The sequence below is a fragment of the Oncorhynchus tshawytscha genome, linkage group LG20 (assembly GCF_018296145.1).
Source record: "Oncorhynchus tshawytscha isolate Ot180627B linkage group LG20, Otsh_v2.0, whole genome shotgun sequence".
In the NCBI taxonomy this organism is placed as follows: Eukaryota; Metazoa; Chordata; class Actinopteri; order Salmoniformes; family Salmonidae; genus Oncorhynchus; species Oncorhynchus tshawytscha.
The window spans coordinates 9572966-9593900 of NC_056448.1; the positions used below are offsets into that span (position 1 = coordinate 9572966).

The 20935-nt window shown below is 42.8% G+C and overlaps 1 protein-coding gene across 2 annotated transcripts; it reads left to right on the plus strand.

Moving 5' to 3' along the window:
* Positions 1-5984: 5984 nt before the first annotated feature.
* LOC112219588 (BRCA1-associated protein) lies at positions 5985-16275 on the plus strand. 2 transcript variants are annotated; one of them, XM_042302155.1, is made up of 13 exons: positions 5985-6446; positions 6840-7039; positions 7292-7526; positions 10046-10235; positions 10351-10464; positions 10559-10707; positions 11116-11191; positions 11475-11613; positions 11726-11835; positions 13592-13681; positions 13842-13945; positions 14183-14322; positions 14434-16275. In XM_042302155.1, the coding sequence occupies exons 2-13, from the start codon at positions 6886-6888 to the stop codon at positions 14646-14648; spliced, it is 1716 nt and encodes a 571-aa protein (XP_042158089.1). In that variant the 5' UTR covers positions 5985-6446; positions 6840-6885; the 3' UTR covers positions 14649-16275. The 2 variants fall into 2 exon arrangements, with proteins under 2 accessions (XP_042158089.1, XP_024236713.1); XM_024380945.2 differs by having other exon boundaries at positions 6878-7039.
* Positions 16276-20935: the final 4660 nt, after the last annotated feature.

Below are 20935 nucleotides of genomic sequence, written 5' to 3' on the forward strand. Positions count from 1 at the left end.
ATATACTAACCAAAAGTCATGCTACTTCTTCTGTTAAAATCCAATCTGACAGGCAGGAATTAAAAGCGGGAGTAGGATTTCAGTAGAATTAAACTGAATTTTCAATAAACTCAAAACAGTTTATGAAAAATAAATGTTACAATACAGTCTAAGTATGTCTGTCAACTGCCATTAGCCCATATTGACATGTTATCATTTGAAAATATCAGACTGTTATTTCTTTCATCTAGTTCACAATGACACGTGACTGTTGTGTTAAGCTGTGCCACTAGGAGTTTATTAGGATCCCCATTATCTACTGCACATGCAGCAGCAACTCTTCTTGGGGTCCACATAAAACGTACAAATAAATGTCAAAATACAGAACAGTTATAGACAAGGACATTCAATAAATAAATGAAATATAAATACATAAAACAATAATAATACAAAATAAGAGTTATATATTGGAAAGACACCAAGAGATAAAAAAATATATACAGTGCCTTGCGAAAGTATTCGGCCCCCTTGAACTTTGCGACCTTTTGCCACATTTCAGGCTTCAAACATAAAGATATAAAACTGTATTTTTTTGTGAAGAATCAACAACAAGTGGGACACAATCATGAAGTGGAACGACATTTATTGGATATTTCAAAAAAATTTACCAAATCAAAAACTGAAAAAATTGGGCGTGCAAAATTATTCAGCCCCCTTAAGTTAACTTTGTAGCGCCACCTTTTGCTGCGATTACAGCTGTAAGTCGCTTGGGGTATGTCTCTATCAGTTTTGCACATCGAGAGACTGAAATTTTTTCCCATTCCTCCTTGCAAAACAGCTCGAGCTCAGTGAGGTTGGATGGAGAGCATTTGTGAACAGCAGTTTTCAGTTCTTTCCACAGATACTCGATTGGATTCAGGTCTGGACTTTGACTTGGCCATTCTAACACCTGGATATGTTTATTTTGGAACCATTCCATTGTAGATTTTGCTTTATGTTTTGGATCATTGTCTTGTTGGAAGACAAATCTCCGTCCCAGTCTCAGGTCTTTTGCAGACTCCATCAGGTTTTCTTCCAGAATGGTCCTGTATTTGGCTCCATCCATCTTCCCATCAATTTTAACCATCTTCCCTGTCCCTGCTGAAGAAAAGCAGGCCCAAACCATGATGCTGCCACCACCATGTTTGACAGTGGGGATGGTGTGGTCAGGGTGATGAGCTGTGTTGCTTTTACGCCAAACATAACGTTTTGCATTGTTGCCAAAAAGTTCAATTTTGGTTTCATCTGACCAGAGCACCTTCTTCCAAATGTTTGGTGTGTCTCCCAGGTGGCTTGTGGCAAACTTTAAACGACACTTTTTATGGATATCTTTAAGAAATGGCTTTCTTCTTGCCGCTCTTCCATAAAGGCCAGATTTGTGCAATATACGACTGATTGTTGTCCTATGGACAGAGTCTCCCACCTCAGCTGTAGATCTCTGCAGTTCATCCAGTGATCATGGGCCTCTTGGCTGCATCTCTGATCAGTCTTCTCCTTGTATGAGCTGAAAGTTTAGAGGGACGGCCAGGTCTTGGTAGATTTGAAGTGGTCTGATACTCCTTCCATTTCAATATTATCGCTTGCACAGTGCTCCTTGGGATGTTTAAAGCTTGGGTAATCTTTTTGTATCCAAATCCGGCTTTAAACTTCTTCACAACAGTATCTCGGACCTGCCTGGTGTGTTCCTTGTTCTTCATGATGCTCTCTGCGCTTTTAACGGACCTCTGAGACTATCACAGTGCAGGTGCATTTATACGAAGAATTGATTACACACAGGTGGATTGTATTTATCATCATTAGTCATTTAGGTCAACATTGGATCATTCAGAGATCCTCACTGAACTTCTGGAGAGAGTTTGCTGCACTGAAAGTAAAGGGGCTGAATAATTTTGCACGCCCAATTTTTCAGTTTTTGATTTGGTAAAATTTTTTGAAATATCCAATAAATGTCGTTCAACTTCATGATTGTGTCCCACTTGTTGTTGATTCTTCACAAAAAAAGACAGTTTTATATCTTTATGTTTGAAGCCTGAAATGTGGCAAAAGGTCGCAAAGTTCAAGGGGGCCGAATACTTTCGCAAGGCACTGTATATACTATTTACACACTATTCATTCATATTCATATTATATACAGTTAAATTAGACCTTTAGAAAGAGGAGAGGTGCTGTGATACAATTTGTTGGGGGGTTTTTATGTTTTTTAAAGCAAAACTTTTTCCTGAGTAACCTCTGGTGGCAGAGCATTCCACGATGACATGGCTCTATACATAACTGAGCGACGCATAACTCAGTGAAAAAACCCATAACGGTGTGTCTTGTGGGGTATGTACTGTATGTCTGTTTGAAGTGTATGCAAATAGATTATACTTGTGATTAGGCATTTTCAACACACAAATGTTTCTTAAAAAGATTAGAAGAGAAGTTGTACATTTCTCCTCAACCATGAAAGACTATCATGCATGTTGATGATGTTAGTTCTGTGTTGTCAGTTAAGGGCAGGGTGTGTTGCTTTGTTTTGAGCCAGCTGCAGCTTTGCTAGGTCTTTCTTTGCTGCACCTGACCCCATTATCAGATCACTCTTGCCCTTGGTCTATCAAACCCCTCCGACTCACCTGTTCTAGAGATACAAAATATTTCAGATTAGAGCAGAACTATAATTTAAAATTTCTCCAAGAAAATGTAACTGATCACAATATTAGTGATCTACCGATCTGCGTTGCAGGGTGACGTCTTAAAGCAGCAAACAGCAGTTGTAACAATAACAAAGCACATTCCCCGCCACTGTTTTGCTAAAAAGCTGAGGGGTGGGGCTGAAGATACGCAACCACTCAAATTCACAGAGAGCTAAGAATGCAAGGATCAGCCATTCATTATATCAAAATGATAGTTTAACCATGTTGATGCTATACAGTGTTTGTTTGTGTTTACTGTTTAAAAACATTGGTGCAAAGCAAGCTTACATTTTGGGTTCTAATGGGGTACAACAGTTGAACTAGGCTAATGAGGCATTTCTAAGTTATATTCTTCAAGAATCAATGGGTACATATCAATGGTTTACATGTCAAAAAAATTGATTTAGCAACTGCAGATTGCCACTTTAACCAAACTCCAGCAGATCACTTGAAATGATCCCCACTCCCGTCCTAACCAGTAATGATGAGTACTAGTTCACAGCTGTTTTGAACAAGGCAATAGTCCGCCACAGTGGACATGTCATAATACCCATAAAAACATGGAAATTGTTGCAATGGTTTTTCCACCATTCATTTTTTTATATTTTCTAACAAATATAAATTAATTGTGCGTCTGGTGTAAGGCTTCACTTGGCGTGATTTTTGATAGCTGTGTAATTCTCTCTCGGACAAGGTCAGTTTTATCAATATATTCGCCTCAATTTACTCAAAAAAATGAGCTATGGTAATTATTGATACAAATGACCTTGTCTGAGATTGCCATGGTAAGCCTACACGAAATTCAGATCTTACATAAAGTAGTTCTAAAATCCCTGATGGAAAAATGAATGGTGAAAAAAAGATTGCAACCATTTCCGGGTTTTATGATTCATAGTGGAACTAATGCCCCCTTCAAAACAATTGGGAACTCGGAAATCTCCGACTTCCGAGCGTTCAAAAAAACTTGGAAAAGACTAGATCCAACTGGGAAAAATCGATATGAAAGTCATCCAAATCGGGCCTCTTCTAGAGCTCCGACTTTCCAACCTGATTATCACTGACGTCATTATTTGACCTTTTATTTTTCCGAGTTCACAGTTGTGTATTGACACGCCTGGTGCCCAAATTGATTCAATTTGTCGCGCAGTGAGAGTCGAGTGGATACCAACGGATTCGTTGGTAAACAGTCTAAACAGTCTATCGTCCAGAGGAGTTCTTCCCAACTAACCAGTTTATGCTTGTGGATACACTATCTAGCTACTTTCCGTTCCTTACTGCGACAAACGAGAGCGAAGGATACTGCTTCATGTTGTTTTGTTGTCGACTTGCAGTGCAAATTCTCCCAATTGAATAGTAGATTGTATCATTGTGGCTTTCCTTTATAATATTTTCCTCACCCCATATACAAACGTCTACAAACAACAACTTAAAGGCGCTACATGGTCAATCCGCCGTCTGCATTGGCCGTGCAGCATTTACGGTGATAAGGTCTCTGCATAAATCAGGAAGCATTTACGGTGATATGGCCTCTGCAGAAGCCAGGGCATTCATACTTCTTGTGCTTCACAGAGCAGCGCAGAGCTGTGTCAAGGAAGTGAGTTTGTTTGTTCAGGACCTCCCGCCCTCACCTACCACAAACCAATCATGTCAATGCTGAGCTATATGGAGACTCCACATAGTTAGAACTTTTGAGAGGCGCACACGATGCCCTACGAGCTCATTGGCCTCTGCATCCACCAGAGGCTCAGCAATTGCACCACACCATCCATATGGCGCCTCCTTCCACATTTTACTGATCAAGCATAAATTGGCTCTAACAGATGCACACAAACATCAAGGTGGCTTTCCGATGGTTACAACCAATATTGGTAGTTATTTCTCGTTTAGGCTGCTATCCTACTCAAAATAAAATCAAGTTGTATGGGGGAAAAATGCATATATTGGCACCCCTGTGTCTTGAACTCACAGGTAGCTAAGATCATTGGGCCAGTAACTGGTTTTTCACCAAGCCGACTCTGTGAAATATCTGTTGATGTGCTCTTGAGCAAGGCACTTAACCCTATAAGTGCTCCTGTAAATTGCCCTGGAGAAGAGCATCTGCTAAATGACTAAACTGTAATTAAAGTGTGAGCAACAATAGTGGACTCAGCAGTTCGCTTTCAAAATAAATGTCCTCCATTGAAACTGATGCAAACAGATAGAAATAGTGGAACAGTACCACAATTGGACTATATAATGCTAAACAACTTTGGAATTTAGTTAATTTGACACAAAAAAGTGCATATCTGTTGAAATCGCACTGTGTGTGTATTAGACTTCAGAATTGCATTGGGGCATACTTATGTGCACTGTACAGCGTTATCTATGTATCTTGGGTCCTGTTGAACCCTCTACAACCACTGGGATTATTATTATTTGACCCTGTTGGTCATCTATGAATATTTGAACATCTTGGCCATGTACTGTTATAATCTCAACCCAGCACAGTCAGAAGAGGACTGGCCACCCCTAAGAGCCTGGTTCCTCTCTAGGTCTCTTCCTAGGTTCCTGTCTTTCTAGAGAGTTGTTCCTAGCCACCGTGCTTCTACATCTGCATTGCTTGCTGTTTGGGGTTTTAGGCTCGGTTTCTGTACAGCACTTTGTGACATCGGCTGATGAAAAAGGGCTTTATAAATACATTTGATTGATATAAGTAGGACACGTGACATGCCGGCAACTTTGAGAAAAAAATATTTTATTTCAGAGTTGTCTCGAGATGGCTATGAATATTCATACTATAAGGCTATCTTTCCATTGAATACAGGCGTCAACAACCCTCGTCGAATATTAAAAAAATTCTAATAAGATGTATCCACCAATCCAAAGAAAGGATAGGCAGGGGCTAGGCAGCCCGTCGTGCCGCTTTGTGGACGACTTCCATTGATAGGGCGGAGAGTCATGTATTTTGTTTATGTAGTCCTTATTTAACTAGGCAAATCAGTTAATAAGAACTAATTATTATTTACAATGACGGCCTACCCCGGCCAAACCCGGACGACGCTGGGCCAATTGTGCGCCGCCCTTTGTCTCTTGTCAGTATATCCATAATCACAGCCACAAAGAAATAATTGATCTTCTTAAGATCCGATTTGAAACCAAACCACACTGATAACCGTATGCCTAACTTTAAATTAATAGTTGTTTTCATTCATTTTAACGAAATAGGCCAATTTGGACTTTGTGGCTGTGGTAACTAGTCGATACCATGAATCGGTGTATGTGAACGTGAGTAGATTAACTTGAAAACAACGGTAGGACATCTTGGACGCAGTTCCAGTGCTGCTTTAGTTATTATCATTATTATACCTAGGCAAACAGTTTTTATCATGACGTCAATTTAATAACCCGGAAGAAGTTCCTCACGGGGTCAGATCCATTTTCGAAGCTAAATGGTGAATTCTTGAAACACATATATTTTGATAATTCAGTGGTATGTGAGTGATCGCTAAAAAGTCGTCATGTTGGTGTTTCGTTAAACGTCATAATTTATCCCCCTCTTTAAGCAGACATTTGGCTTGTTAACTTAGATACTCACGTAAGTAGCTGCTGGCTAGGTTAGCTGTAACTTGCTAGCTGTCAGACAGTCTTTGTTTTGGTTTGGTTTTTCGTAGAGAAGAATCGTCATTCTTTCATAACACATGAGTGTATCACTGGTCGTTATCCGTCTGGAGCTCGCAGACCAGTCTCTCTCTCCACGGAATTTCCAATACACCGCCGGTGAGTTTAATCATTTCAGATTTACTATCGACGTCACCAACTTGCTAGATACTAGCAGAAGCTAGTTAGCTAGCAACTGTTATTAGCTAGTCCACAGTGACAAATGGTGTTTTTTTTACACTCTTCCTCACAGGAGTGTGTACAGAACTAGGAGCATGAGAACTAGCTAGGCTAAAACATTTAATATTCTGAGCCTCAGCATCAGAGCAAGACACTCTCCCCTCTAAGGAGTAGAGACCTGCTCAGGTTACGTTTTCTGGAACACATTTGGCTCAGAGTAACTTCAGTGACTCAGCCATTATGGCAAATTATCTACACACATACACGCACTGTTTTGGATGATGATAATAGGTATTGTATTGTTCCAGAAGTTGATGCTTTGTGTTTGTCTAGTCTCCCTTTTCTACCTGTCCCCCTCTCTGCACCCGCAGCTGAGGATATGTCAGAGGAGGATTTGCAGGAGAAAGCTCTGGGCTCAGCCAGGCTTTCTCTGAGTGGGAAGACAGAGCTGGAGAGAGCAGCAGTCCTACACCAGCACATCGGCAGCAGAGCCATGGGAGACATGGTCATCGAGACCATCGCACCCAACCCTGGTAAAAAATGAGGGTGTATAGCTATATGGATTACATATTTAATTAATGCAATTCTGTACACACACCAATGTATTATTGATTGTTGGGGTTTAATAATGCTGTAATAAATGTTGAGTTTTTTTTATAAGGGTTGGGATGGGATGTGTTATGACATATTCTGAGATTTCATAAAGAAAATACAGCTGAGAATATCCGTCTGTCAGTCTTCAAAGGAACAGAAGTCTCTAGTTTAACCTCCTCTCTCCTCTGTAGATAAAGGAATGGTTGAGCAGACTGGGGCAGAGGGAGAGGAGGGTGGAGGAGCCCGCCCTCTAGAGAATCAACCAGGCGAGAGGGACCCTAATGAGGGCGCTACAGAGGACAGTGCCGATGGCACAGAGACGGCTCCAGACTCGCCCTCCAAGCATCTTCCAGACCAGATCTCCTTCTTCAGTGGAAACCCCTCAGTGGAGATAGTCCACGGCATCATGCACCTCTACAAGACCAAGTGAGTCTCTACTGCTATATGCAACACTCAGTCTAAAACCCTTGGCTTTATATTTCAATGACATTTCAGTCATTTAGTAGACTAGCTCAGTTGGTAGAGCATAGCGCTTGCAATGTCAGGGTAGTGGGTTCGGGACCACCCATATGTAAAATGTATGTACGCATGACTAAGTCCCATCGGATAAAAGCGGCATGCATACATACATACATACATACAGTTGAAATCTTAATTTTACATACACTTAGGTTGGAGTCATTAAAACTCGTTTTTCAACCACTCCACCAATGTCTTGTTAACAAACTATAGTTTTGGCAAGTCGGTTAGGACATCTACTTTGTGCATGTGTAACAGTATAGCTTCCGTCCCTCTCCTCGCCCCTACCTGGGCTTGAACCAGGGACCCTCTGCACACATCAACAACTGCCTCCCATGAAGTATCGTTACCCATCGCTCCACAAAAGCCACGGCCCATGCAGAGCAAGGGGAACCACTACTTCAAGGTCTCAGAGCGAGTGACGTCACCGATTGAAACGCTATTAGAGCGCACCACCGCTAACTAGCTAGCCAGTTCACATCGGTTACACATGTCACAAGTCATTTTTCCAACTATTGTTTACAGACAGATTATTTCACTTATAATTCACTGTATCACAATTCCAGAGGGTCAGAAGTTTACATACATTAAGTTTACTGCCATTTAAACAGCTTGGAAAATTCCAGAAAATGATGTCATGGCTTTAGAAGCTTCAAAAATGCTAATTGACATAATTTGAATCAATTGGAGGTGTACCTGTAGATGTATTTCAAGGCCTACCTTCAAACTCAGTGCCTCTTTACTTGACATCATGGGAAAATCAAAAGAAAACAGCCAAGACCTCAGAAAAGAAATTGTAGACCTCCACAAGTCTGGTTCATCCTTGGGAGCAATTTCCAAATGCCTGAAGGTACCACGTTCATCTGTACAAACAGTAGTACACAAGTATAAACACCATGGGACCATGCAGCCGTCATACCGCTCAGGAAGGAGACTCATTCTGTCTCCTAGAGATTTATGTACTTTGGTGCGAAAAGTGCAAATCAATCCCAGAACAACAGCAAAGGACCTTGTGAAGATGCTGGAGGAAACCGGTACAAAAGTATCTATATCCACAGTAAAACAAGTCCTATATCGACATAACCTGAAAGGCTGCTCAGCAATGAAAAAGCCACTGCTCCAAAACCACCATAAAAAAAGCCAGACTACAGTTTGCAACTGCACATGGGGACAAAGATCATACTTTTTGGAAAAATGTCCTCTGGTCTGATGAAACAAAAATATAACAATTTGGCCATAATGACAATCATTATTATACATAAGTATTCAGACCCTTTACTCAGTACTTTGTTGATGCAACTTTGGCGGTGATTACAGCCTTGAGTCTTCTTGGGTATGGCACACCTGTATTTGGGGAGGAACTCCCCATTCTTCTCTGCAGATCCTTTCAAGCTCTGTCAGGTTGGATGGGGAGTGTTGCTGCACAGCTATTTTCAGGTCCTTTCAGAGATGGTCCATTTTGGGTTCAAGTCCGGGCTCTTGGCTGTGCCACTCAAGGACATTCAGAGACTTGTACTGAATCCACTTCTATGTTGTCTTGGCTGTGTACTTAGTTGTTGTCCTGTTGGAAGGTGAACCTTTGTCCCAGTCTGAGGTCCTGAGCACTCTGGAGCAGGTCATTTTGCAGGGCTCTGGCAGTGCTCCTCCTGCTCCTCCTTGCACAAAGGCGGAGGTAGCGGTCCTGCTACTGGGTTGTTGCCCTCCTACGGCCTCCTCCATGTCTCCTGATGTACTGGCCTGTCTCCTGGTAGCGCCTCCATGCTCTGGACACTACGCTGACAGACACAGACACCTTCTTGCCACATCTCGCATTGATGTGCCTTGATGTGCATTGATGTGTGGGTTGTAGACTCTGTCTCATGCTACCACTAGAATGAAAGCACCGCCAGCATTCAAAAGTGAACAAAATATCAGCCAGGAAGCATAGGAACTGAGAAGTGGTCTGTGGTCCCCACCTTCAGAACCACTCCTTTATTGGGGGTGTCTTGCTAAATGCCTATAATTTCCACCTGTTGTCTATTCCATTTGCACAACAGCATGTGACATTTATTGTCAATCAGTGTTGCTTCCTAAGTGGACAGTTTGATTTCACAGAAGTGTGATTGACTTGGAGTTACATTGTGTTGTGTAAGTGTTCCCTTTATTTTTTTGAGCAGTGTGTATATATGTGACTAACAGTTGTATATCTGTATTCCCAGTCATGTGAAATCCATACATTAGAGCTTAATGAATTTACTTAAATTGACAGATTTTTAAATGTAACTCAGTAAAATCTTTGAAGCTGTTGCGTTTATATATTTTTGCTCAGTGTACATGCATACATAGTCTACCTTTTGACTACAGTATACCAAAGATTATATGATTTATTGACGAGGTATCTCACTGGTATTGAGACAATTTGGTTTCCCCTGTCTGTCCCCTCGCAGCAAGATGACATCCCTGACGGAGGACGTGCGTCGCAGTGCCATGCTGTGTATCCTGACCGTCCCCTCCACCATGACCAGTCACGACCTCATGAAGTTTGTGGCACCTTTTTATGATGTCATGGAGCACATGAAGATCATACGAGACCCCACCCCTAACCAGTACATGGTGCTGATTAAGTTCAGTAGCCAGGTGAGATGAGTATGATCATAGAACACTGCGTTTGTTGTAATTTAAGGTCTGCTTATGAACTGTGTAATTTTTTACTCGGGTGTCTCTCACCTTTCTCTCTACCCCCCCTTTCCAGGCTGACGCAGATAGTTTCTACACAGCGTGTAATGGCCGTACGTTCAACTCCATAGAGGACGCAGTCTGCCAGCTGGTCTATGTGGAGAGAGCCGAGGTCATCAAGTCTGAGCAGGTGCCGTATGTACACTAGTCCTTTTGAAGACTGTCTTAGCAGTGTACCTGCAGGATATGGATTATAATAACCTTTCCCTCCCTCCCACCCTCAGGGCGCCAGTCTTCCAGTGATGGAGCTGACAGAGCTTCCTAAGTGTACCGTGTGTCTGGAGAGGATGGACGAGTCAGTGAACGGGGTTCTCACCACACTCTGTAACCACAGCTTCCACAGCCTGTGTTTGCAACGCTGGGAGGACGCCTCGTGAGTACTTGGGCCTGATTCAACTCGCAACTAGGGCCGGGACGATACCAGTATTGCAATATTTTTTTTTCCATGGAAAAAATGAAAACGCAACATAATGACGTTTGTTTCCAACATTAGGGCTGTTTTCGTGTTTTGTTTCCTTGCCGGGATACTAACGAGTATCGCGATACTGGTATCATCCCGGCCCTACTCACAACATGGCCTTGTGTTTCTTTCTCCATCCTTCCTCTCTCTCTGGCCAGTGAATCACCGTCATGTGCTGCTGTTTTATCCCTGTGTTTTGAATGGGTCCTCTTTTGACACCACATTTGAACAATATGGCATTGTGTTTTAGCATGGAGACAAAAAAAAGTGGTAGCTGGTAGTTTTCATGTGTGTTTAAAGGTGTTTACTGTTCTGTTCCAGGTGTCCTGTGTGTCGGTACTGCCAGACCCCAGAGCCTGTAGAGGAGAACAAGTGCTTTGAATGTGGCGTACAGGAAGTAAACCTTATTTACATACTAAAACGACATACATTTACATACCTCTAAAGGTACTCCTGTCATACAGGAAGTAAACCTTATTTACATACTAAAACGACATACATTTACATACCTCTAAAGGTACTCCTGTCATTTACAGTTGCTATTGGTATTAAAAAAATTAGCACGGTTCATGTTTTCCCTCCTACGCCCCTCCCCTGGTTCATGGTTTCCCTCTTACGATTTCCCTCCTATGCCCCTCCCCCTGGTTCATGTTTTCCCTCCTACGCCCCTCCCTCTCCAGAACCTGTGGATCTGTCTGATCTGTGGTCATATTGGCTGTGGTCGCTACGTCAGTCGTCATGCCTACAAACACTTTGAAGAGACGCAACACACGTACGCCATGCAGCTCACTAACCACCGTGTCTGGGACTATGCTGGAGGTACAGCAGACTGTAGGGAGTTCAGACTTCTGTGTTTTTAAACGCCAATGTGTATAAAACGCTATGTGTAGCATTGCAAAGGTGCTTAACTGATTGTGCGTGCGTGTTGTAGATAACTACGTTCACAGGCTGGTGGCCAGTAAGACTGATGGGAAGATGGTTCAGTACGGGTGTGAAGGAGAAACCTGCCATGAGGAGAAGATAGACGCTCTGCAATTAGAGGTGTGTGTGTGTGTGCTTCTGGTTTTACTATCCTTGTGGGGACGAGAAGTCCTCACAAGGACAGTAAAACAAGGAAATATCGGACAGGGGGGGGGCATTTTGCCGGTTCCCACAAGGAAAAAGGCTATTTTAGGTGGGCCAAACTTTTTGGGGGGGCCCACGACCCCATTTTGTTATCTGAAAATTCTTGCGAACACAACCATGTGGGAAAAAAGTATGTAATCAACAGCCAATGTTAACTTTTTTTTATTTGGGACTATGGCAGTCAATTGAACAGTATTTCTGATGGTCTTCTCAACTCACCATCACATACTTTTAATGTGGGGCTATAACAGTCAATTTCAAATGAGTCTGACATAATGTCTCTTATCTCACCACCACTAATGAGGAGGGTGTGCTTGATGCATGTCGAGTCGGAGCTTCTCAAAGTCAGGGGGCGTGGTTGACAGTTACTGTTACCGTCCTACTCTAAGGGAGATGGCTGGGTATTCACTTTGAGTCAGGAACCAAAACTCCTCTGTGGTGACCCGTGAATGCGTTGTCTGCAGCATTCAGTCACAATGACAGCTCGATCAGCTGTTCGATTTCACTTACCGCCATGTCGACTGAGCCAGGATCACAGTCAAACGGATTGGAAAGTTGGTCCCAAAGTGCTCTTCCAAGCATTGGAGGTGAGCAGTCATCACTGGTGTGGGACACTTACTGATGCTGTTTTCTGTTGGAAACCTGCACAGCCGAGGGAAGGGTTTGCTTTTGAAAGACTCTCTAATAAGAATTCTTAGTTTACAAATCAAAGTTACCTGCTGCAGTTTATCTGAGTTCTGTGCTCTGCTTTTTTCCCGCCAGTTGCTCTCGGTGCATCATACAATGCGTCCATATGGCAGAGGGAGACACAGGCCTTCCCGCCATAGATGGAGCTCCATCTGTGAAAAAGCCTACCATTTGATCCCATGGAATCAGTATTTGTCAATATAGCCATGCAACACACTGATCATCCTCTGTGCCCTATTTCATGCTGAGACAGAACAATATGTCCTGGTGAATAGCATCCCCCGAACAAAAGTCAATGCATGGGCATCTCGGCCCTCAAAGCTAACGTTCATTTGGCGAACGTAAGCTGGGGAGTTTGAGTCGTTCAGTCAGTTATTTCTTGCTTGCTATCAATTGCATCAATTCCTAGTTTAACAGTGATGTCTGACAAAGGTATCGATGTGATTTTCTGTGCCTCTGCCTCCCCACATATTGTTTTCACCATATCAATTGAGGCCGGTAATATCAAAGCCTCTGTAATGGTGTGTGGTTTCATATCCTAGCGGGTCTAGCCTTTCATCATGGGAATGAGTCGAGCCTTTTTCCCTGATCTAAGGGCACGCTGAATAGTTTTCATTTAGATTTTTAAGGTTAACCACATTACAATGATTTTGAGATACTAAGACGATATAAAAAAAAATGTGGGTGTATAATTTTGGTAATTTTCCTTCAACTACACTAGTCATATCAGGCAACCTCTAGTTTGAGAACCACTGGTTTAGGGGTTAGGTTAAGTGTTAGGGAAAATAGGATTTTGAACGGGAATCCCACAAGGATCGTAAAACAAGTTTGTGTGTGTGACACCCTGTTTTTCATTCTAATGTAATGACATCAACTTAGTTTGATGTGTTATATAATGTGGCACAAAAAGTGTGACCTATTGTTAGTTAACACACGTGTTAAAGAAGATTTGTCTCCCCCAGAATGATCTTTCCTCTTCCTGCAGTATTCTTACCTGCTAACGAGTCAACTGGAGTCCCAGCGCATTTACTGGGAGAATAAGATAGTTCACCTGGAGAAGGACACAGCGGAGGAGGTAGGAATCAATGCTGCATGTCTATCTGTCCATTCACCTAAGTGCCTGATACAGTGTGGACATGTGTTCGGAGTGTGTGTGTGTACGCATCTGCCCAGCTGAATGTGTGGTTCATGTATGCTTGGTGTGTGCGTACGCTCATGCCCTGTGTGTGTTTTAGATCAACAACATGAAGGCCAAGTTTAAGGAGACCATAGATCGCTGTGATAACCTGGAGCGTCGGCTGGGAGAGCTGGCCAAGGACAAGCAGAGCATGGACAAGAAGTAGGTGGAGCCTCTCACACTGCAGCTGTCAATCATCCTGACACAGTACGATTTTAGAATCAGTAGAATCTGCTTGTGGATTGCAGGTACATAGTCATGCTGTACATCATCATTCTCTCTATAAAGTAGTAGGGAGAAAGGAGAGAAGTTGTTATTGAGAATCTGTGTGTCTTGGTAGCACCATCTACCTGTAGGTGGTAGGTACATATTCATGCTGTATGTCGTGCCCCCCCCCAGGTGTGGTCAGCTGTCGACCCGTGTGACAAAGCTTGGCCATGAGCTGAAGGAGGAACAGGAAATGAACCGCTGTCTGAGAGCCAATCAGGTTCAACTACAGGCCCAGCTGGCCGAGGAGGAACGCAAGGCGAGAGAGACGGGTGAGTCAGAGGGAGACTATAGCCCTACTTTGTGGACATAATCTTTATCTGGGAGTGTAATGGATGACAATATTATCTAAATGACAAGTCCATCCTATCTCCCTCCTCCAGGCGAGCGTAAGGACGGGGTGATAGCCGAGCTCCAGGAGCAGCTGAGAGATGTCATGTTTTACCTGGAGACTCAGCAGCAGATAGAAGGTCTTCCTCCAGAGACCAGGACTGAGATACAGGAAGGAAGCATCAACATCGGCGCAGCAGCCACTCCCGCCCCAGGACCCTCCGCCGTAGGCAGAGGCCGCAGGGGGCGGTCCAAAAGGGGGAAGTAGAGAGGACACAACTAGGAAGTGGAGAGAGGAAGGGATGCCGGAAGTGACCCACAAAAATGACATTATTGAAGTGTGTGAGAGTGCGTGCGTGCGTTTTTGTGCCTCTGTGTGTGCCTGTGTTTGTGCTTTGCAAAAGGACCCTGGCTCCTTAGACACTATTTGTAGATGAAGAGGTCAGACGTTATGTGTATATCTCTGCTTTAAGGCGCCCACTTTGCTGAATTAAAAAAATGATTGATTTGAAAGAGGTTTGCTCTTCTTCCTCGTTACATAATTTTTGGGGGTTGACCTGCTTGTTTACGTCCTTAAAGGAGGAGAGATTCATGGGAATAAGGAAGTGAGTAAACTGGACAGTAATGATAGAAAGAAAATACCTCTCATGTTTGAATATGCAGGCTTTTCCAAATTTAAAATCAGTAAATTTTTGTATGTACAGGTATGTGTGTTACTACAGTTTACATGAGTTGTTTAGAAGGTGTTCTGGATCAGTGGGAGGTTCACTACCAGCTGGTTCTCTGCACTTTTGTCATTTGTTTTGTCCAACATCTGATTCATCTGATCTCATGAAATTCATCTGATCTCATGTCTCAGTCCAATCGTGAGAATGGGGTTTCTGCTGGGGTTTTTTTCTTCATTTTGATCATTTTAACATGTCAGAACTGAAGATCTGAGATTTAAGTCAAGTGTTGAACTGTTTAATTTCTCAATTTACGAATGACCTGTGTCAGACCTATAGACTGGCACAGGATTATGTGGCTGATGCTTTGGCATTCCTACACAACTGAGATGTGCATCTGTACAATCTAGAATATATAATACCAGGGTTTGACATCAAGGGTTGCCCTATTTCCTTGGGCAAGTGACTTTAGCAGTCACGCAAGTTGAGCCTGCACTGAGGTTTCCCCATTGGGCAGGTGAATTTTTTATTTTTTTTGGTGTTGTGTGATGATAACCAAACTGCAAATAATTCCAGTAGCCTAAAAGGGATCTTTCTGGTTCCTCAGACAATTTAGCGTATTTATAGTCAGGCAAGTTTAGCCAGCCTCGTATTTTTTGAAAATACAAAAAATTCCAGTACTGATCTTTGATTCCTCCCCTATGTGTAGGGGAAATGCAGGCAATTCATGGCACTTCTGCATGTAAATAGCAAATAAAAACATTTGGGGCAAGTAATAAGAATCTTTGAACAAGTGCCTAGCAGATTTATGTAAATCCCTGTAATGCAGTACAATACTCTCTACAAATACAGTCTACATCAGTTTCACTCCTGTTTCCATGCACCTACCTGTATGTATGCGATCACCAAATTCTTCACTAACAACCCACCTCGGTCAAGCATGAAAAAGCACTCTATTGCCTCTATACTGACCATTATGAGCTGTTTGTGTTCCTTGATTATGTTCCTGTTTGTTTGTGTTGCATTGCTAAAAGCCTTCCAGTATGTTCTGTTCAGGCACAGCTTTCCACTAGTTTAGCATCAACATTGTTAAAAGCATGGTGTCCAGGTCAACATAGACATTCAAACGGTACACAGCTGCATACCACCTTTTATTTTAGCAGTTTAAGTTTTCACTGTGTATTGTATTCATGTTGTTAAAGCTCTCAATAAATTATCTTACTATTTGTACTCTGGGTGAGGGTGTTTGTTCAGTAATGTGCAGTTCTAGCTCAGTTGAGTATTGAATGCTGTTGCTTTAAGTAGGTTGTTAGGGAACAAAATTAAATGTTGGTTCTGGTGTCATACTTTGTATTCCATGTTATAGAGAAGAACACGATATATGATATACTTTACTGTCCCTGAGGGGAAATTTGACTTGGACAATAGAGCAGCACTATCTTCCACACACTGAGTGTACAAAACATTAGGAACACTCTCCTAATATTGAGTTGCACCCATTTTTGCCCTCAGAACAGCCTCAATTTGTTGGGGCACGGACGCTACAAGGTGTCACGCATTCCACTCCAATGCTTCCCTCAGTTGTGTCAAGTTGGCTGGATGTCCTTGGGATGGTGGACCATTCCTGAAACGCAAGGTAAACTGTCGAGCGTGAAAAACCCGGCAGTGTTGCAGTTCTTGACACACAAACCGGTGTGCCTGGCACCCTACGACCATCCCCCGTTCAAAGGCACTTAGATATTTTGTCTTGCTCATCTTGTCTTGCACACATACGCAATCCATGTCTCAAGGTTTAAACACCCTTCTTTAACCCGTCTCCCCTTCATCTACACTGATTTGAAGTGGATTTAACAAGTGACATCAACAAAGGATCATAACTTTCACCTGGTCAGTCTGTCATGGAAAGAGCAAGAGTTCTTAATGTTTTGTACACTCAGTGTAGAGACACACCATATATACAAAAGTATGTGAATATCATTCAAATGAGTGAATTTGGCTATTTCAGCCACACCCGTTGCTGACAGGTGTATCAAATCGAGCACACAGCCAGGCCATCTCCATACACAAACATTGGCAGTTGAATGGCCTTACTGAAGAGCTCAGTGACTTTTAACACGGCACTGTCACAGTTTGTCAAATTTCTGCCTTGCTAGAGCTGCCCCCTGGTCAACTGTAAGAGCTGTTATTGTGAAAAGGAAACTACTAGGAACCACAACGTCTCAGCTGCGAAGTGGTAGGCCACACAAACATTGAATTGAATGCTGAAGCGCATAGCGTGTAAAAATCGTCTGTCCTCAGTTGCAGCACTCACTATCGAGTCCTAAACTGTCTCTGGAAGCCATCTCAGGGCAATAACTGTTCGTCGGGAGCTTCATGAAATGGGTTTCCATGGCCAAGCAGCCGCAGGCACACAAGCCTAAGATCACCATGCACAATGCCAAGCATCAGCTAGAGTGGTGTAAAGCTCACAGCCATTGGACTCTGGAGCAGTGGAAATGCATTCTCTGGAGTGATGAATCACACTTCACCATCTCTCCTCTCCCCTCTCATCCTGTCTTATCTTCCCCTCTCATCCTGTCTTATCCTCTCCTCTCCCCTCTCATCCTGTCTTATCCTCTCCTCTCCTCTCCCCTCTCATCCTGTCTTATCCTCTCCCCTCTCATCCTGTCTTATCCTCTCCTCTCCCCTCTCATCCTGTCTTATCCTCTCCTCTCATCCTGTCTTATCCTCTCCTCTCCCCCTCTCCTTTGTAATGTGATAAGGTTGCTTTAGGGATTTCTCTTCCAACAAACACTGTTTTATTTCATGCATCGAGAGAGAGAGGGAGACAACCAGCCAGCCAGTTGCCTTTTTCTGTTACCATTTACACCACCATTACATCACACACACATCGCCACAATCCCCAGTCTTGATCTTCTGCTCGGTGTTCTTCTGAGTCATCAGCCTTTCATCCTCTGTTTGGACCGTGTACATACACACATACCCTGCGAGTGTGTATATCACTACAAGCAGCCATGACACTATTAATAGTTCAACATCACTGGTATACACTCTCTGAAGACTTACCAAGATGATGTGTGTGTTTTTGATTGGTGGAGGACTGGAAAGTGGGGTATGAAATACACTGCTGGAGGAGAGAGCAAGAACGAGCGCTAGAGAGAGCGAGAGAGAGAGAGAGAGAGAGAGAGAAGGAAGGAACCTGAGCGATCTGCAGTGAGACAAGTTATTTTGTCTCTGTCAGTGCAGTATCTGACTGTCACAGTAATACACTATATATACATGAGTATGTGGACACCCTTTCATATTAGTGGATGCGCCTATTTCAGCCACAGCCGTTGCTGACAGGTGTATCAAATCGAGCACACAGCCATGCAATCTCCATAGACAAACATTGGCAGTTGAATGGCCTTATTGAAAAGCTCTGTGACTTTCAACGTGGCACCATCATAGGGTGCCAACTTTCCAACAAGTCAGTTTGTAAAATGTCTGCCCTGCTAGAGCTGCCTCGGTCAACTGTAAGTGCTGTTATTGTGAAGTGGAAACGTCTAGGAGCAGCAAGAAGCATAATTGTCTATCCACGGTTGCAACACTCACTACCGAGTTCCTAACTGCCGCTGGAAGCAACGCCAGCCCAATAACTGTTTGTTGGGAGCTTCATGAAATGGATTTCCATGGCCGAGCAACCGCAAACAAGCCTAAGATCACCATGCACAATGCCAAGCTTCGGGTGGTGTGTCAACCTGTACCATGGAATCACTGGCTGGTTTCAATCCTTCCAGTTGTATATGGTAGCTGGCTGGTTTCGATCCTTCCAGTTGTATATGGTAGCTGGCTGGTTTCAAGCCTTCCAGTTGTACACTACCATTCAAAATGTTGGAGTCAATTAGAAATGTCCTTGTTTTTGAAAGAAAAGCACTTTTTCCCCCATATAAATAACATCAAATTGATCAGAGATACAGTGTAGACATTGTTAATGTTGTAAATGACTATTGTAGCTGGAAACAGCAGATTTTTTATGGAATATCTACATGGGCATACAGAGGACCATTATCAGAAACCATCACTCCTGTGTTCCAATGGCACGTTGTGTTAGCTAATCCAAGTTTGTCAGTTTAAAAGGCTAATTGATCATTAGAAAACCCTTTGGAAATTATGTTACCACAGCTGAAAACTGTTGTTCTGATTAAAGAAGCAATAAAACTGCCCTTTTGACTCGTTGAGTATCTGGAGCATCAGCATTTGTGGGTTCGTTTACAGGCTCAAAATGGCCAGAAACAAATAACTTTCTTCTGAAACTCATCAGTCTATTCTTGTTCTGAGAAATTAAGGCTATTCCATGCGTGAAATTGCCAAGAAACTGAAGATCTCGTACAACGCTGTGTACTACTCCCTTCACAGAACAGCACAAACTGGCTCTAACCAGAATAGAAAGAGGAGAGGGAGGCCCCGGTGCACAACTGAGCAAGAGGACAAGTACATTTGAGTGTCTAGTTTTAGAAACAGATGCCTCACAAGCCCTCAACTGGCAGTTTCATTAAATAGTACCCGCAAAACTCCCTTCTCAACATCAACAGTGAAGAGGCGACTCCGGGATGCTGGCCTTCTAGGCAGAGTTGTAAAGAAAAAGCCGTATCTCAGACTGGCCAATAAGAAGAAAATATTAAGAGGGGAAAAATAACACAGACACTGGACAGAGGAACTCTGCCTAGACGGCCAGCATCCCGGAGTCACCTCTTCACTGTTGACGCTGAGATTGGTGTTTTGCGTGTACTGTTTAATGAAACTGTACGTATCAGCTGTATGTGACCAGGTGAAAAAATCTTTCCAAGCCAAACCATATCATGCTACACACAGCCTACATCGTTATCAACATATTAGCTAAAGTAACGTCATAGTCAACATAGCTAATAGAACTAACACGTTAGTAAACTCGCTACAGTCATGCAGTATTGTTACAGTGTACAGTCAGTAACCAGTTCCCGGTGGCAATAAATGAGTAAAAACCAAAATCGTACCTTGACCTGGAAGAGTTTCAAGGATGTGTTTTGTATAGTCATAGCCAGCTAGCTAACATAACATCCCTCTGTTTGAGCAGGGTATTTGAGTAGGCTAAACTAGCTAGCTGCATTTGCTAGCTAAGTATGTGAAACTGAAAAAAATGACAACCCGCTCTCTCTTTCTTGCTTCTCCTTCATTTCTGAAGAAACATTTTTTTTCAAAACTGTGGTAAGTAGTTGACTCAAAGAGAGAGAAAGACAATAATTGAACAGTTTTGAACAAATACATTTCTTCAGAAATGAAGGAGAAGCAATAAAGAAAGAGAGAGCTATTTAGTTATATCTTTTTTCACTTTATCCTTATGTAACTAGTGAATGCAGCTAGCAAATTTAGCCTAATCAAACACCTGGCTGAAACAGAGAGGGATGCTATTTAAGGTATCTTGCTGGCTATGGCTATCCAACACTGGAACTCTTCGAAGTCAAGGTAAGCTTTTGGTTTTATAAATGTATTGCCACTGGGGCCCACCAGTGTAACTGCTAAACTGCTTGGGTTTACTAACTAATTAGTTCTAGTAGCTATGTTGACTATGACGTTAGCTAATATGGTGACAACGATTTAGGCTGTGTGTAGCGGTTAGCGGTTATGATATGAAGGTTTGGCCTGCAATGTTTTTTTTTGCCTGGTCACAGACAGCTGATGTGTTGTGCACTGAAATCCACAAGCGAAGGGAAAAGGTGAGAGGAGGAGAGAGCGTAGATGGGAGAAGGAATTATACAACGATCACAGGGATCATGCTGTTTGTATGTGGCTGCTATGAAAGTGAACTGTGTTTGCGTGTGATCATGGTGTATTCATTCCACCGATTCTGTAAAAAAAAAAAAACTTAAAC

Excerpts from the sequence above, each read along its gene's own strand:
- LOC112219588 (XM_024380945.2), top strand. The coding sequence starts at position 6,368 with ATGAGTGTATCACTGGTCGTTATCCGTCTGGAGCTCGCAGACCAGTCT. Across the intron at positions 7,040-7,291 it reads GACCATCGCACCCAACCCTG|ATAAAGGAATGGTTGAGCAG; the intron begins GTAAAAAATGAG and ends TCTCCTCTGTAG. Across the intron at positions 11,192-11,474 it reads TTGAATGTGGCGTACAGGAA|AACCTGTGGATCTGTCTGAT; the intron begins GTAAACCTTATT and ends CTCCCTCTCCAG.